The sequence below is a fragment of the Gadus morhua genome, chromosome 10 (assembly GCF_902167405.1).
Source record: "Gadus morhua chromosome 10, gadMor3.0, whole genome shotgun sequence".
NCBI lineage: Eukaryota > Metazoa > Chordata > Actinopteri > Gadiformes > Gadidae > Gadus > Gadus morhua.
Genome location: NC_044057.1, coordinates 14,323,748 through 14,339,228, shown reverse-complemented (window position 1 = coordinate 14,339,228; position 15,481 = coordinate 14,323,748). Strand labels below are relative to the sequence as shown.

General features: G+C 47.3%; 2 protein-coding genes across 5 annotated transcripts in view; one reads left to right on the top strand and one right to left on the bottom strand.

The window, feature by feature from the left end:
• The first annotated feature begins 3,315 nt into the window (after positions 1–3,315).
• Positions 3,316–14,307, top strand: wfs1b (Wolfram syndrome 1b (wolframin)). The gene is made up of 10 exons (XM_030368299.1): positions 3,316–3,501; positions 4,155–4,676; positions 6,276–6,352; positions 6,806–6,950; positions 7,355–7,528; positions 8,173–8,253; positions 8,496–8,653; positions 9,331–9,567; positions 10,457–10,575; positions 10,799–14,307. The coding sequence occupies exons 2-10, from the start codon at positions 4,157–4,159 to the stop codon at positions 12,336–12,338; spliced, it is 3,051 nt and encodes a 1,016-aa protein (XP_030224159.1). The 5' UTR covers positions 3,316–3,501; positions 4,155–4,156; the 3' UTR covers positions 12,339–14,307.
• A 943-nt stretch (positions 14,308–15,250) lies between these two features.
• The window catches only part of LOC115552320 (serine/threonine-protein phosphatase 2A 55 kDa regulatory subunit B gamma isoform), a 26,504-nt gene continuing 26,273 nt past the window's right edge, over positions 15,251–15,481 (bottom strand). For all 4 annotated transcript variants that reach the window (XM_030368298.1, XM_030368297.1, XM_030368295.1 and 1 more), the window contains one exon: positions 15,251–15,481. This exon is cut by the window's right edge and continues 2,432 nt beyond it. The gene's annotated coding sequence lies outside the window, so the exon portion shown is untranslated.

Below are 15,481 nucleotides of genomic sequence, written 5' to 3'. Positions count from 1 at the left end.
GGGTGGCGGCACTGGTCGTTGTCGTTGAGTCTTTGTGTTTTTTTGTTTGGCTGTGAAGGTTGGCACCGGTGAGCGTGGAGGGCAGGGAGGGGGAGAGAGAGGGAGGTGGAGAGGGAGGGAGAGAGCGACAGAGAGGGAGAGGGGGAGAGAGGGATGGGGGGAGGCAGAGAGTGAAAGAGAGGGAGGGAGAGGGAGGGTGAGAGAGAGGAAGGCAGAGGGAGGGTGAAAAAGAGGGAGAGAGGGCGAGTGGGAGGGAGAGAGAGAGAGAGGGTGAGTTGGAGAGAGAGGGAAAGAGGGAGAGCAAGAGACACAGAGAGAGACGTTAACGTGGTCTCAAGCAGAGTTACTAACAGAGGTTTTCATTGAAAGAGAAAGGTTTTATCTCTAGTTATAGCTTTGTGGTGAGGCCACATGACGCATTGGGCCACAAGTGGAACAACTGTTCAGGGCAGAGGGTGACACTCAGGTGAAACGAGTGACGCCAAAAGAAACAAGTCGGCTACACCAAGAATGCATACTCCACTTCTTAGAAAAACCTCAGAACAATAAGCATTATTGTGTGTGTGTGTGTGTGTGTGTGTGTGTGTGTGTGTGTGTGTGTGTGTGTGTGTGTGTGTGTGTGTGTGTGTGTGTGTGTGTGTGTGTGTAACTCAGTTCTTTACGTCAGGGTGGATTAAGAGCATTGTGGCTCCAGAGCACTTACGGTTTTGTTGCTCTGCATATGCATGAGGTCTTTGCGTAATAAGATTAGCATATGCATGAAGGCCCACTGTTTAAACTTATTACATAGGGTCAGTCCTTCAGGGTCAGCCTGTGGAATTCTGTGGGGAGCATGAGGATGAAAGCAGAAATCCATTTAGAGAAATGCACGCTCACACACAAACATACTCTACTTACAATCTAAACACTTTGTCCTGTTCTAGATGTGGTTCTGACAGAGTCACCTAGCTCTTGTGTATGGAGTGTTGCTGCCATGTGTTACCATGGTTTGCCGTGCACGGAGTTATAGAAGACTTCCACAAGAAGGTAATTACACGGCCGTGACTCACCCCTCCCGGTCGGGCCTGAGAAGTGGAAATGTTATTTTTTCTGTTCCAAGAAAAAAAAAGTCTTAATTACACACTCACACACAGAGACATACACTCTCTCACGTTCACCCACACAGACAAACACCCGCAAAAACCACATTTAATTTGGGTGTGTTAATTGGTATTCTGTGCCTTCGACTGCGTCTGGCAATCCTGAACGATGAAATTGTCGAATATTGGAAGAGAACACAGATAAACCCAAAACTAATCCACTCCGACCCAAACAGTGGCCCTTAAGCTTTTTGCAGTAAAATGTGACGTCTTCCATGGAAACACTGCCGTTGAGTTTTCCGTGAAACCTTCCAATACTTGACTCTTCAAATGCACAATTATGTTGCCCTCCCCACACTCCTGAATCACATATTTTAGGATCAGGCCACAGCCCAAGGACTAGCTCCAGACTGCCATGCAGAGGCAGATTTCAGCATGGTGAAACATAACTTTTGGTTCAAAGGGTGAATTATCCATCCAGTTTCATTTAAAATAAAATAAATGCTGTTGTAATTCTAGTGGGAGAAAGAAGCATCACTTTGTGTGAAGGTGTCTGTGTGTGTTTCCTTGAATGAACTGTATTTCATCACAAACTTAGGAGATGAGGGTTGGTAGGACAAACTCCTGAGGCAGTACCGTAGTTCAGATCTATCACAGAACTAGACCACCAGATCCATTATGAGACAAAAGCATCAGATCAAACATAGAACTAAACAATCACATTTTTCATAGCACAGACCATCATATAGTATATCATAGAACTAGATCATAAGAACATAGAACTAGACCATCAGAACATAGAACTAGACCATCAGATGTAACGTTTGAACAAAAGTACAAGATTGAGGGATGTAATGTTTCACTGTACATTCATATTTTCCAATTGATCCTTCAAGGACTCTAACAGTTAGGCAACATCTTTAAAGTTTGCATGTTGGTAATAATGGGTAAGAAATAACTTATTTCCAACGTTGTAAAAAAAAAGGTATTTTACAGATTAAATACAACACAATGGGAGCTCAAATCTATTCACGCTAAAGCAATTTCTGTCAACGGTTAAGGTCAGCACAGACTGTGAATAGGAGGATTCAAAGTCTGAATCCTCCTATTCTCCACAGATGCGCTCCCATCACCTCCCTGGTTACCATGGTTACTGGCCTTGTCTCCACCTGCAGCATTTTTTTTTTTTATTGTCCGACCAGCGAAGACTTACTTCTGCAGAATAAAGCAACGGGCCATGTCAAATAGGTTGATAAAGAATAGCAATTGTAACCGTTTTCGAATATAACATTTGATGTTGTGAAATGGTGCTGGAAGGCTCTGTTCCACTTGAGACACTCCAACTGAGACTAGAGTGACTGAGATCTGCTTCAGACAGTGTGTGTGTGTGTGTGTGTGTGTGTGTGTGTGTGTGTGTGTGTGTGTGTGTGTGTGTGTGTGTGTGTGTGTGTGTGTGTGTGTGTGTGTGTGTGTGTGTGTGTGGGGGATGCGTGCGTGCATGTTTGTGTGTGGGTGTGTGATAATGCTAAGAATCTCCGCATATTCAAAATAGATTGCTTAACAAGATAAGACGATGAGTGTGTAATATAATAAAAAAGGGCAAAAATAATTCATCCTCTAAATTAGATTGATTTAATCTAATATTCTTTTACATAATGGGTTCACAATTGACCCCAATCTCCTTAGATTACCGGCCCTTTTAAAAATGAATCAGTCTTCAGTGTTTCTACTTCATGGGTTTTTTCCTCTGGCTTCATAAGTGAATCAACATTGTCTGCTGTTCCCATCAATGTATAATGAGAAAGGGTTTCCCACTTTGCTTCAAGCAATGTCAATTCAATATTAAATAAAAGTTGCAAGCAGCATGGGTGGGGGGGGGCTTCAATACTTGACTTGCTTGCCTCTGACATGTGCTTCTGTTTTCGTGTCACACAACATTGAACTATACTGCCATCTTCTGGTAGAAAACATGTAAACATCCACGCATACAAGTATATGATTATCAAACAGCACAAAGAAGAACAATGTCACTGTAAATGATTACGTTTTACGGAAACAACAGACACCACGTCTCAAACCCAATACAAAAATAAGTACCATATTTGTTGAAATGTATTTGTTGTCTGCTCGAAGATGCATACGTTCACGTAATGATAACGCTTCCTGGTTCTCTGACCAATCAGGGTGAATGTTGATGATCAGCTGTGTCCAATGAATGGCACAGCACGAAGTGGGCGTTCCCCGAAAGAGCACCTCCAGTCCCTACGTCCATGTACTGTGGAGTTTGACCACACTCGGGGCTAGTTGTTTCACAGTATGTTCCCAAAGTGAAAGGGATGAATGAGGCGGACCGCTGAATAACAAAGTTGGACCTCGCTAGAAGCTCATTGTGTCGACTTAGCCCAAGCCGGTGTGCTGATCGGTAAGGCGAGCGTGCCCCTGCTCCACACTTTGTTATTCATACAGGCTAGCTTTAGCACAACGCATACTATATAAGGCTTAGTTTCCTATTTTTCTGCCGTTCGTTATTCTATTCATCCACCTCATTGGGACACTTACATAAGTGTTATTCAAAACGAGCTCACTTTAGTTGTACATGTGTTGTTACATGTTTCTAGACTTTTGTACAGTCTGTAAAAACACACATTGTGTTTTGCATGACCACTTCATTTATATCGATGTCCTTGAAACCTTTGGTCTGTGAGCCACGCGCATGGGGATTCCCTTCACGGACGCCGTGTACGTCACCATTCCCCAGCACCAATGCAAGCCACCGATTAACATTGTCACGGTCTTAATATAGCTTCAACTGATGTGGAGATCCAACGGCTGTGGACAAGGGAAAAGCCCCTAAATGTATATTTAGTGTTGCATAAAGCCCTAACAGTCTTGTATATCACACCTTAGAGCATGGAGGACAGAATGTACATCTAAGGTAAACATCATTGTGGTTGTCCTGGTGTCAGGTGGTAAGCAGCAAAGTGCAGTCATGTAAGCTGCTGTAAGATCATGGTTACATAATTGATGATGTTGACCTGAAATCATTAACGTTTTGATGATTTTCTTCCTCACCAGACATGGAACCGTCCCCGCCCGACGGCCTCAATTCCCCGAACTTTGGCTTATCCTCCTCATCCTCCTCATCCTCCTCTTCATCGCCAGCCCCCGCCAGATCATCCAGCCCGGGCTCGCCCCCCAACCCCCGGCCGAGGGCGGCCACATTGACCGGTCCGCCCCCCCGCTCCCCTCCGCTGTCCGCCGGCCCCACCTCTCGGACCTCGCCCATTCTCTCCCCCCCGTCTCGGTCCCTCTCCACTCCCTCCGTGTCCCCTCTGCGCCAGCCCTCCCGGAGCCTGTCTCAGCTGGGCCGGTCTCAGCTCAATGCAGCCTCTCCTGGGGCCCCGGCCTCGAAGGGGAGCCCGGCCTCGAAGGGGAGCCCGGCCTTCGAGGGGGGCCCGGCCTTTACTGGGAGCCCGGCCTTTTCTGGGAGCCCGGCCTTTAAGGGGGGCCCGGCCTCTTCGGGGAGCCCAGCCTTTGGGGCCTCGTCTGGGCCTCCTGGAGCATCTCCCTCACGCACAGCCTCCAACTCTGAACCAGGTGAGGAACATGTTATCTAGCACGCGCACACACGCACACACACACACAAACCCACACATGTTGGTTGGTACCAATCCACATCCACCTCTTGCTCAAAATATTTGCAAACGAGAAACTTTCTTCTTCTAGTTAACCCATTTCAATGCAGAGCCCTGGTTGATATTTTAGTCTCGATAGTCTTGTGGCTTGAGTGTTCAACTCACCAGGAAGGTTCTGGGTTTGATCCCTAATGCCCCTGTAGGCACTGTTGAGCAAAAAGCGAAGCCCATACCTCCCCATTATTGATTATCTGTATTTGAATTCACTAAAAGACACTGTTTATAAAGAACACTACTAAATGGCTAAAGCAGTAAAAAGCACTATTCATCATGTAAGGACACAACAAGACCCAGGTTGCAGACTTGCTGACTGAAGATTTCCACCTGTATGCTGGAAATCTTTCCCCAGCCTCCTCATGTTTCACTGACCAAAGAAGATGAAACAGAGTTTAGACGGAGCTCTGAGGCACGCTGGAAAAGCCCAGCCTGTCCTGTCCTACAGTGACTTTGTTTTCCTGCAAAATATAGAGTATTTGTTGGAAATGTGAAACTTAAAGCTCTTTTGCCTTTAAATTGACAAAATCTTGTGTGTGTGGGCTTTATACATCTCAAGGAAAGTGAGGGCTGTAATGAAATAAAGTCGATTTGTAGTGAGTTTACACAGACTCATAGGGGTGGGATTATAGTCGGGATAAGTTGCGAAGTTGTGTGTGTGCTCTCACGTATTGGCATGAGCCTGTCTGTCTAAAGGGGTCTTGTATGACAGTAGCATGACTGTTTGCTTTGCTAAACGATGATTGACTTTAGGGCTCAGTGTGAGCGATGGGATATGAAAGCAGTTTTGACATGACTCAACCATTTTGTATCAGTTTGCTATGAGGTTGGCTTGGGATCTTTCCGGTAGATGTGAACGTCACCAATTTAACATTAACAGCCAAACTGTATTCACATAAAAATCGAATCACAAATCTCATATAACTGACATGAAGATGAACATTGATAGACAGTTGAAATAAATTAATTTAGGTTGGCAAAACATCTTTCATCCAATTTTCCAACAGCAATGTTAAAGCACAGCTCATGCACTTTACATACATGACAAGACACAATGTAGTCGTCAACAACGACCATATAGCTCTTAAATGATGGAGCTTTGTAAATTGTCAAGTTTTTTTTCAAGAGATTTTAGGAGGGCTGGGTCCCCTCTGGGTTATTTCCATCTGAGGCTGAGTCATGGCTCTGCACATGCTCAGTGGAGAGCATGTGCAGAACTGTGTGTGTGTGTGTGTGTGTGTGTGTGTGTGTGTGTGTGTGTGTGTGTGTGTGTGTGTGTGTGTGTGTGTGTGTGTGTGGTTGAGAATTGGGATACAGGATTTTTTGTTCAATATTTTTAAATGTGTTACAGAAAGTGGTTTACAAGTGGGTTACAATTAACATCCGACCATACATGTTCAGTCTATAACATCCTCATTCATCTTTGTGACCTGTGGCTGCGTATTTCGCGCTCTTTCCACAAACATCATAAAGTACGTCATGAGTGTGTGTTTGTCCCTCCTTCCAGAGGAGCCAGAGGAGCTGCTCAGCCTGGAGGAGCTGCAGGAGAGGGCCAGGTCTGGGGACGCGGGGGCTCAGTGCAGGGTAACAGCCAACCAATGCCTCCTCTGCTTCACATCATGTGTACAATGTAGACTGCAGTGGAAACCACTGCCATGGGTCAACCTTGACCCTCTGTGTAACAGAACAAAGGGCTGCAACTAACGATTACTTTCGTCTACGATTCATCTCACCATTATTTATTTATTTTTCAATTTAATTAGGAAGTCTAACAAATTTCAAATAATAGGCAATAATTACTCATTAATAATTAAAAGCATCAAGCACTACAAGTTTGGTAATTGATCAATAACCAAAAAGATAATTGATTATAACAATAGTGCTGTTGGCTGACTAATCGTTGCATCCCAGAACAAACTGCATGCTAACGACACAAGGCTATGAGTCAGCTCAGTCTGCACAATGCCTTTGAGAGCTAAGTGTGTGTGTCGTGTTTGCGTGTACGTGTGTGTGTGTGTGTGTGCGTGTGTGTCCCAGATGGGCCGCTACTTCCTGCTGCTGGCAGAGGAGAAGGACGAGGAGCTCAACAGCTGCCGGGCGGTGACCTGGCTGGTCCAGGCGGCCAAACAGGGCCGCAAGGACGCCGTCAAGCAGCTGCAGCGATGCCTGGCCTCCAGGAAAGGTAATCCCCTGGTGGTCCTACTTCTGATACAGTCGCCTGTGCAAAGGCAGTTCTCCTTTTGTCCCCCAGGAGATAATTATATTCATCCTTAGGTGGCTAGGACGGTAGGAAGGTAGCACTCTATGGCAAGGTCACATATCTGACGTCTCAATGTCTTGTCAGAGACATTTGGGTCGGGGAGGTAAACTCATCGCAGAATGTACTTTATTGTGTATGAATTGAAACCAAATTGACATGGAGGGATTGCCACGTTAATATTTGACTTGACACAGATGAAGGGCGACATCAATGTTTGTATCTTCTAAGACAGTCGGGATGAAGATAAATTGCCTCATCTTCCAAACTGACTGTCTGTCTGTCTGTCTGTGCGTGTGTCTGTCTGTCCGTCTGCGTGCGTTCCTCAGGCATCACATCGGAGAACTACGAGGAGGTGAAAAAGCTGTGCACGGAGACCCGCTTCGAGAGGGGCGTGAGGAAGGCGGCCCTGCTCATGTACTGGAAGCTGAACCCGGAGAAGAAGAAGGAGGTGGCGGTGTCAGAGCTCCTGGAGAACGTGGAGAAGGTCCACACACAACCAGGTACCGCCGCCATGAGAACAGAGTCCGCCGCTCCTCTGAGGACCAGAACCATCGCTCTGATTCAAGATGTTTCACAAAGTGCAGTGGAATCGTTGTTTTCCATCATTCCCGCCACAAAATAAAAATCCCATTAATTACTTAATTAAATAAATGGCAAATTAAAGAAAGATGTTAGACCAGGGATCTGTCAGAAGTAACTAGAGACCACTTAGTCAGAGGAAGCTGGATGACGTACGATTGCCTGTCTGGCGTTAACCAACCTAGCAACAGGTGCCTGCAGTGACCACATGCGGTTGGATTCGGGTCACCCATGCAAACAACCTCCAGGAACACATTTACAGGTTTTTTGCATAGTCTACGTGACGACAACCTACTAGCCAGGCGTCGTTCTTGCATTGCAAGGCATGCAAAAACAAATGTATTGAACTCTATTGGGCAAGTGTGTTGAAGGTGTGTTCACAATGTCCAACCAAGGCCAGCCATTCTTAATTGTCACAAAATATGATTTTTGCATTTGATAGAACGATGATCAAATAGCTAACCTAAGCTTGGACGTGGCCACAACTGTGCGTCCACGTGTTGCCAGGTAGCGACCTGGTTGCCATGGCAACAGATGACGTTAATGAAGGGTTCTCTTGCTACAGGGGAGCCCGCCTCTCCAGGCCCTCTCTCCAGCTCGGCACAGAAGCAACGGAGAGTTCTGGAATCCCTGGTCAAGAGCGAAAGTGGGTTCCATTGTACAAGCAAAGCTTTGATTGTCTTAATTAGTGCACTTATCTTTGTAAGCCGCATGCATATTCCGGGCTAATGTTAACTACCATTTTTTCATTGTATGTTCGTATGCATAAGGCATGATTTTAAATGTTACTAGATAAAAGTTAGTGTATTCCCACATGAAGGCAGTTGTAGTCCATCGTAGTACTGTATCCTAAGGTCCTCTGTGTCTAACCCCCCCCCACACCTCTAGCCTCCCCTCAGGTGGGTTTGGACGACTTTGTGGAGATGACCAAGAAGTACGCACAGGGCATCGCTCCGTCAGCCGTCCTGGCCGGGGCAGGAGGAGACGATGATGATGACGATGATGAGGCTGTGAAGAACCCAGACGATCTTCCTCTGCACCAGAAGGTACGCTGCGTCTGTCTGCTATTAGTCCGACAAATCAGACCGGGATCTGGAAGCGGGTAACGGCAGTAGTAAACTGTAAAAGCAAAGTGTCAAAAGGTTTCAAATCAGGCCATGTTTAGAAATAAACATAATATTCCCCTTCTGAAGCTTCCTCCATTTGCGCAAACAAGGTTCTCCTGGCTAGAGTATCTTCCTTAACGAAACAGGAAACAAGGTCAAGCTCCTTCCTGCCGAGGCCCTGTGCCGCCTCCTCCTAGAAGTCCTGCTACAACATAGCAGGACTGCTCCGAGATAAGTCCCCTGTTGGTTCAAGACCGCAGTACCTCATCCCTTCTACTCATTCATAACACATTGATGATTCACAGCGAGTGTGGAGGAACACTGAAAGAAGCCTGATGTCGCCCGAGAAGAAAAGTTTAATTCAATTCAATTGTATAGCCCTTAATCATATGTGCAATCTCAAAGGGGCTTAACAGGCCATATATATATGACACCCCCATGACCCTACCCCCCCAGAGGGCAAGAACAAACTCCCTTAATCAGAAAGGACGAAATCTTGAGAAGGAACACCGAGTGGGGGATCCCTCCTTCCAGGGATGATCAGGAGTGCAACGGGTGCCATAATGGACATATATCCATGGTGTTTGTTCCCCGCACCCTTTCCTCGACACCCATAGGTGCTCAAGTTCCCGCTGCACGCGCTGCTGGAGATCAAGGAGACGCTGATCGACTGGGCGTCACGCGCGGGCATGCAGTGGCTGAGCGCCCTCATCCCCACGCACCACGTCAACGCCCTGGTCTTCTTCTTCATCATCTCCAACCTCACCATCGACTTCTTCGTCTTCCTCATCCCGCTGCTCGTCTTCTACCTGGGCCTGTTCTCCATGGTCATCTGCACGCTGCGCGTCTTCCAGGTCAGGCTCCGAGGGGTTGGGGTTCAGAGGCAGGGTGGGGGCTGGTGAATGGCTGTATTGTTTTTCGTCATTATTTGTTGAGGTTAAACGTTGATCGAACTTTTTGGTGCAAAACAGGAAACCATCCTTTGTATATCAATATATTCTAAAATACTATTATACATATACTATTAATATTATCATTATTATATAATAACAATTCGCACTAAATAATACTATTACTACTTTTACTACTATTACTATTAATTTAGCAACGACTTTGTCATTAAAGAGCACCTATTGTGCTTTTTCGACTTTTATGACCTATAAACGTTGTTATAATGATTTATAGTCATGTTTAACCATACTTAAGTGTCAAATAATGACGTACATGCATTCAGACGTATTCCCTGCTGACTGTCTGGAGTGGCTGTGCAGAGCGCTAAACACTAGGGACGCCGGTCGCGGTTCACTTGTTCAAATATCCGGGATTTATCTACGTAGAACAATCCGGATTTGCCATGTATGGTAATGCTGCAATATGCTCTTCCGGAAGGTAACCAATCACAACGGAGTGGGGTTGGCAGGAGGGGGGCGAGGGGGCGGAGAAGGACGAAGCCGAGTGTTGTCAGAGAATGCTGAAAGCGCCCAGATGAGAGGAAGAGTTTCCTGAAAATCGGCATCGTTTTTTGTGCTGTGATTCGTGTCAGGTTGCTCTATAGGCGTCATTCATCAAGAAATTAAGACCAGAAAAGTAGGAGATCTTTAAGGTAGGAATTAGGTATCTTTCTCTAGGAGGCCTACAGGTGGCCACCAAACCCAGTGCCTTTCAGTTGGGAGTCTGATCGTCTTAGCCCCAACGCTAACCTGCGCAGGGGATCTCTAAACACGGAACTTGTTTCCCCTCCAGAACTCAAAGGCGTGGGAGAACTTCCGGGCGCTGACGGACCTGCTGGCCCACTTCGAGCCCGGTCTGGACGTGGAGCAGGCAGAGACCAACTTCGGCTGGACCCACCTGGAGCCCTATCTGTAAGCACCCACACACCCCCCCCCCCCTGGTTCACACATTCAGAGCAGTTCTCCTCCACCTCACCTCGGCACAATGATACACAACGAGCCTGATGTTCAGTCTGATTCAGTGCAAGAGCAGGTAAGTTTGTGTTCTGGTCATAGCTCAAATCGAGCAGGAAGATGGATGAATAATATGCAAGTCACAGGGGTGAAAGGCTCTACTCCTTTTTCTTCTGCACAGCAACTTCCTGCTGTCGGTGGTGTTCGTGCTGTTCTCCTTCCCCGTGGCCGACAAGACGTGGATCCCCTGCTCGGAGCTGGCCACCGTGGCCCTCTTCTTCACCGTCACCTCCTTCCTCAGCCTGCAGGCCTCCGCCCAGCTCTTCGCCCGCCGCGCCCTGCTCACCCAGATCCTCTCGGGCGCCTGCTCCCTGCTCCCCCTCCTCCCCGACTCCCTGGGGCCCCTGCGGGGCCTGGGGGCCACCCTGGTGTCCGTGCCCCTGGGCGGCGTGCTGGCCCTGAACCTGGGTCTGCCCTGCCTCCTCCACGGGCACCTGGTCTACCTGCTGTTCCGCATGGCCCAGCTGCGGGGCTTCCGGGGCACCTACCTGTGCCTGGTGCCCTACCTGGTGTGCTTCACCTGGTGCGAGCTCGGCCTGGCCTTCCTGCTCGAATCCAGCGCCATCGGGCTGGTCCGCTCCTGCGTGGGCTACCTGCTCTTCCTGTTCGCGCTGCCCGTGCTGTCGCTGGGCCTGGCCGCCATGGCGCTGGCGCAGCTGCTGCGCTTCTTCCTGGCGCTGGAGCTGGCCAAGATGGCGGTGACGCTGGCAGTGTGCGCCGTGCCCGTGGCGCTGCGGCTGTGGACCCGCTTCAGCCTGAGCCCCGCCGCGCTGTGGCGCTCGCTGTCGGGGAGCAGCGTGGTGAAGCTGGTGCTGGTGTGGCTGAGCGCCCTGCTGCTCTTCTGCTGGCTGTACGTGTACCGCTCCGAGGGCGCCAAGGTGTACAACTCCACGCTCACCTGGCACGAGTACGGCGGCCTGTGCGGGCCGGCCGCCTGGAAGGAGGCCAACATGGCGCGCACGCAGGTCCTGTGCTCCCACCTGGAGGGCCACCGGGTCACCTGGACGGGCCGCTTCCGGTACGCCCGCGTCACCGACATCGAGAACGGCGCGCAGTCCGTCGTCAACATGCTGCCGGGGCTCGTGGGCGACTGGGTGCGCTGTCTGTACGGCGAGGCGTACCCGCCGTGCGCCGCGGGGGCCCCCGGCGACGCGCCGCGGCCCCTCCCCGCCGGGGACCCCCTCTGCAAGCTGAAGAGGCTGGCCAAGCACGAGTGCCACGTGAAGCGCTTCGACCGCTACAAGTTCGAGGTGACCATGGGCATGCCGCTGGAGCGCGTGGCGCGCAACGGCTCGCTGGTGGAGGACGAGGACTCCACCAAGGACATCGTGCTGCGCGCCAGCAGCGAGTTCGGCCCCCTGCTGCTGCACCTGGAGGCCGGCAGCCTGCTGGAGTTCAGCACCGTGCTGGAGGGCCGGCTGGGCTCCAAGTGGCCCGTGTTCGAGCTGAAGGCGGTGCACTGCGTGTCGTGCGGCGACGCGCCCCTCCCCTCGGGCCGCCGCCGCCGCCAGTTCAAGATCGAGCAGGACTGGCGGCGGTCGGTGCAGCGCGCGCTGCAGTTCGCCTTCGACTTCTTCTTCAGCCCCTCGCTCAGCGCGCGGCTGGTGCAGCCCGACCCCGAGGCCGAGGGGGGGGTCGCCGTCGTGGCGCCCCTGAGCTAGGAGGGCCGGGGCTGGGCTAGGAGGGCCTGGCGCTCGGGCCAAGAGTAGCGCTGCGCTGACAGAGCTAGCGCTGCGCTAACAGAGCTAGCGCCATGATAGGAGGGCTAGCGCTATGCTAACAGAGCTAGCGCCTAGCCAAGAGAGCTAGCGTGTAGCTTCGAGGATTTGCCCGTACGAGGGCTCATGGTTCTCATCATTCGAGCTGGTCATACATTTCCACAATGTTGTTGTTGTTGTTGTTTTGGGAGGTCGATTCAAGTTAGGGATGCACAACGGATATCGTTTTTTCACTGCTGCCACCATCTCAGACTCATTTAATCACATTTGTAATCGCATTTTCATCCAAGTATCCATTCCATTGAAACTGCTTTTAGAAGCACATTTGGATATGTGTATTCAGTGGAGCATGATTCTCAGTTATCATCAGTTTATCTCCGTTATATACAGCGCTAGAGTAGAGACACTGCTTATTTTCATTGCCGTGGAAAATTGAATTACCTGCTATAGTAACCGACAAATGATGTAGCTATCGTGACTTCTGTTAGGCATATTCTGCAATACCTTGTTTGTACCCAGTACTGGAACGAGATCAGATACTAGAATCGGTATCAATGCAACATTTTGCAGTAAGCAATGTAGCAAGTGTGCTTATCAATCAATCGTACTGGTAATCCAGTACACTGGGAAGAAATTAAAACAATTGAGAATTTGGTGTGTGGGTTTACAGGTAGGAATACGCATACATTAAGCTAAAGAAAACAAAATGATGCACGCTAATGTTTTCTAATATAGATTCTAAAGAATTCATATGATACTTTATGAAGAACAAGAGAAATATTTGAAGATTATTGTGCCATTTTTTGTGTGTGTGTGTGTGTGTGTGTGTGTGTGTGTGTGTGTGTGTGTGTGTGTGTGTGTGTGTGTGTGTGTGTGTGTGCAGAAGTGTCTTATTTTGAGTGTGTAAATTCTTAGATTAAATTAATATTTACTTTGAGTAACGAGACACTACTTTAGCAGGCGCTCATGCCTTAAACTCATGTTTCAAGTAACCACTCTTAAATATGTACATGACCATGCCATTTTGTTACTTATGTATAATAATTACAGATAATGTACCAATAATACATTGTGGCATTTAAAACTATTGTGTATAGATTTATACCCCATGTGTATGTACATTTTTCGGCTGCTTCTGACATTTTATGGACAAGTCGCTCAGAAAGGCCAACAGTATTTTATGCGAATGGGGCACGTGTGTGTGTGTGACACGTGATCCAACACAGGCCTGGTTAGGTCACAGTCCATGGCTTTAAAATCTAAATGAACGTCTCCCTTCGATTTCAAGTTAAAAAAATATTTTTATCCGTTTAGGTTTTTTCCTCGTGGTTACATTTCGAATGAAAATGTTATTTCTTGGGCGATGGAGGTCAATTCGAAAGTGCCTTTTATAAAACACCAAATAATTGAAGTACATCGTAAAATAATGAGTCAACAGTTGATTTTACATGTATATTTTGAATTATTTAAAACACATGAAACTATCACTGTGGCGTTTTGAGGTAAACAAAGTAATTCATGACTTTAAAGTGGCAATCTCAAAGATTACCTTCTTTAAGAACTGGGTTTAAGCATCGTCCCCCAGTTCTTAACATCATTATACTGTAAATACAATCAGGTTATACGGTCAATTACCATTGTGTTACCTCATTCAGAAATAGATAGTGATTTAGCAGACAATTAATCTTCCAGATTGCCACTTTCATCGTTGACATCGAGACCGTTCTCCTGCCTAAATATAGATTCATGAAGTGATGTACCATGCTGCAGAGAGTGTGCTGGCGCTCAACCTATTTCACCCTCCATCTCTGCTGTGCAGGGCTTCCAGAAGCGTGCGCATGTAGGTTTTTCAGGTCAGGATGTTCTCACTGTATTCCTTCACTGTGACCAATAAATATGGCAATCTGTCTTCTCTGCTTTTCTTCATGAAAACTCTTTAAAAGTGGATCGAACATGAAGTAAAGGTATCGACTTAAATATGAGCTCAGTATTTGTTAGAGGGTGGAATACAGAGGCAAAGATAAAGGTCAAAGGTTACTGACCTAAACACACACCTACTTCTCTATTCCTTCCTGTAGGATACTTTCCATTTATGTACAGAATGACGGGAACCTGGTTGTTTGTCCACCTAGATGGATGTATTAAAATAGCTAAGTCACACATGTAATTTACAAATCATAAAATGACCATATGTCCTCAGAGATCTACTCTTACCTCTTTCAGATCCCTCCCATTACTTTGTCAAAAATCGTGTTTAAGACAGTTAAAAAATGTAAGGAGGAGGGGACGGGAGGACACAATTTAAATTGTGAATTTAGACGGCAGTTTTGGTCCGCATCTACCGTTACTTATCTGAAGGGGTTCACATCACTTACCTGCAGCTGACATGAGGATGGTCGATGCGGACTGTTCAGGTTGTTTGTAGGTGGACACTCTCCAAACAACCATAGCCAACTTGTTTGTCACAAACGCAGACTTGTTTTTTCAGTGACAACTGGAATCTCTCAATCAATCGTTATTGTTATTCCATGACGTCAGTTCCTTCATCGTGTTGCGTCTATTGGCCCCATTCAGATCCACTTATACTGAGTATTTATCTGTAAACGTATTAATCTCTCTAAGTGGGCTAGCCACTGTTGCACCTACGGCAACATGTCATTGATTGGACGTTAAGGTGCAATGACTGTGGGATGACAATAGATGGTGCTAGAGAGCATAGAACCAGGGGATACAGACATTTTCATGGCATTAGGCCTACAAGTATTATAGATGCCACTCAATTCTACACACACGTCCTTTAAAGGATCTACCACTCATGTTAATGATGAACAAAAAACAGCACAGTCCCAACACTCTTCGGATGCAATTTCGTTGAAATATTTATTCAAGAAAAGAAAAACATTATTTATAACTGTCCATTTGACAATTCTTTCATCAAAATACATGAACACAAAAATATGTGAATAATCAAACATTAGTTCAGTCAGTGCATGAAATTGGACCAGTACATGTTTAAAAAATAGTAGAAATAAAAGAATAAACTGTGTTAAAAAAAAAAGAGCAACAGATTCTGCATATCCGCCAAA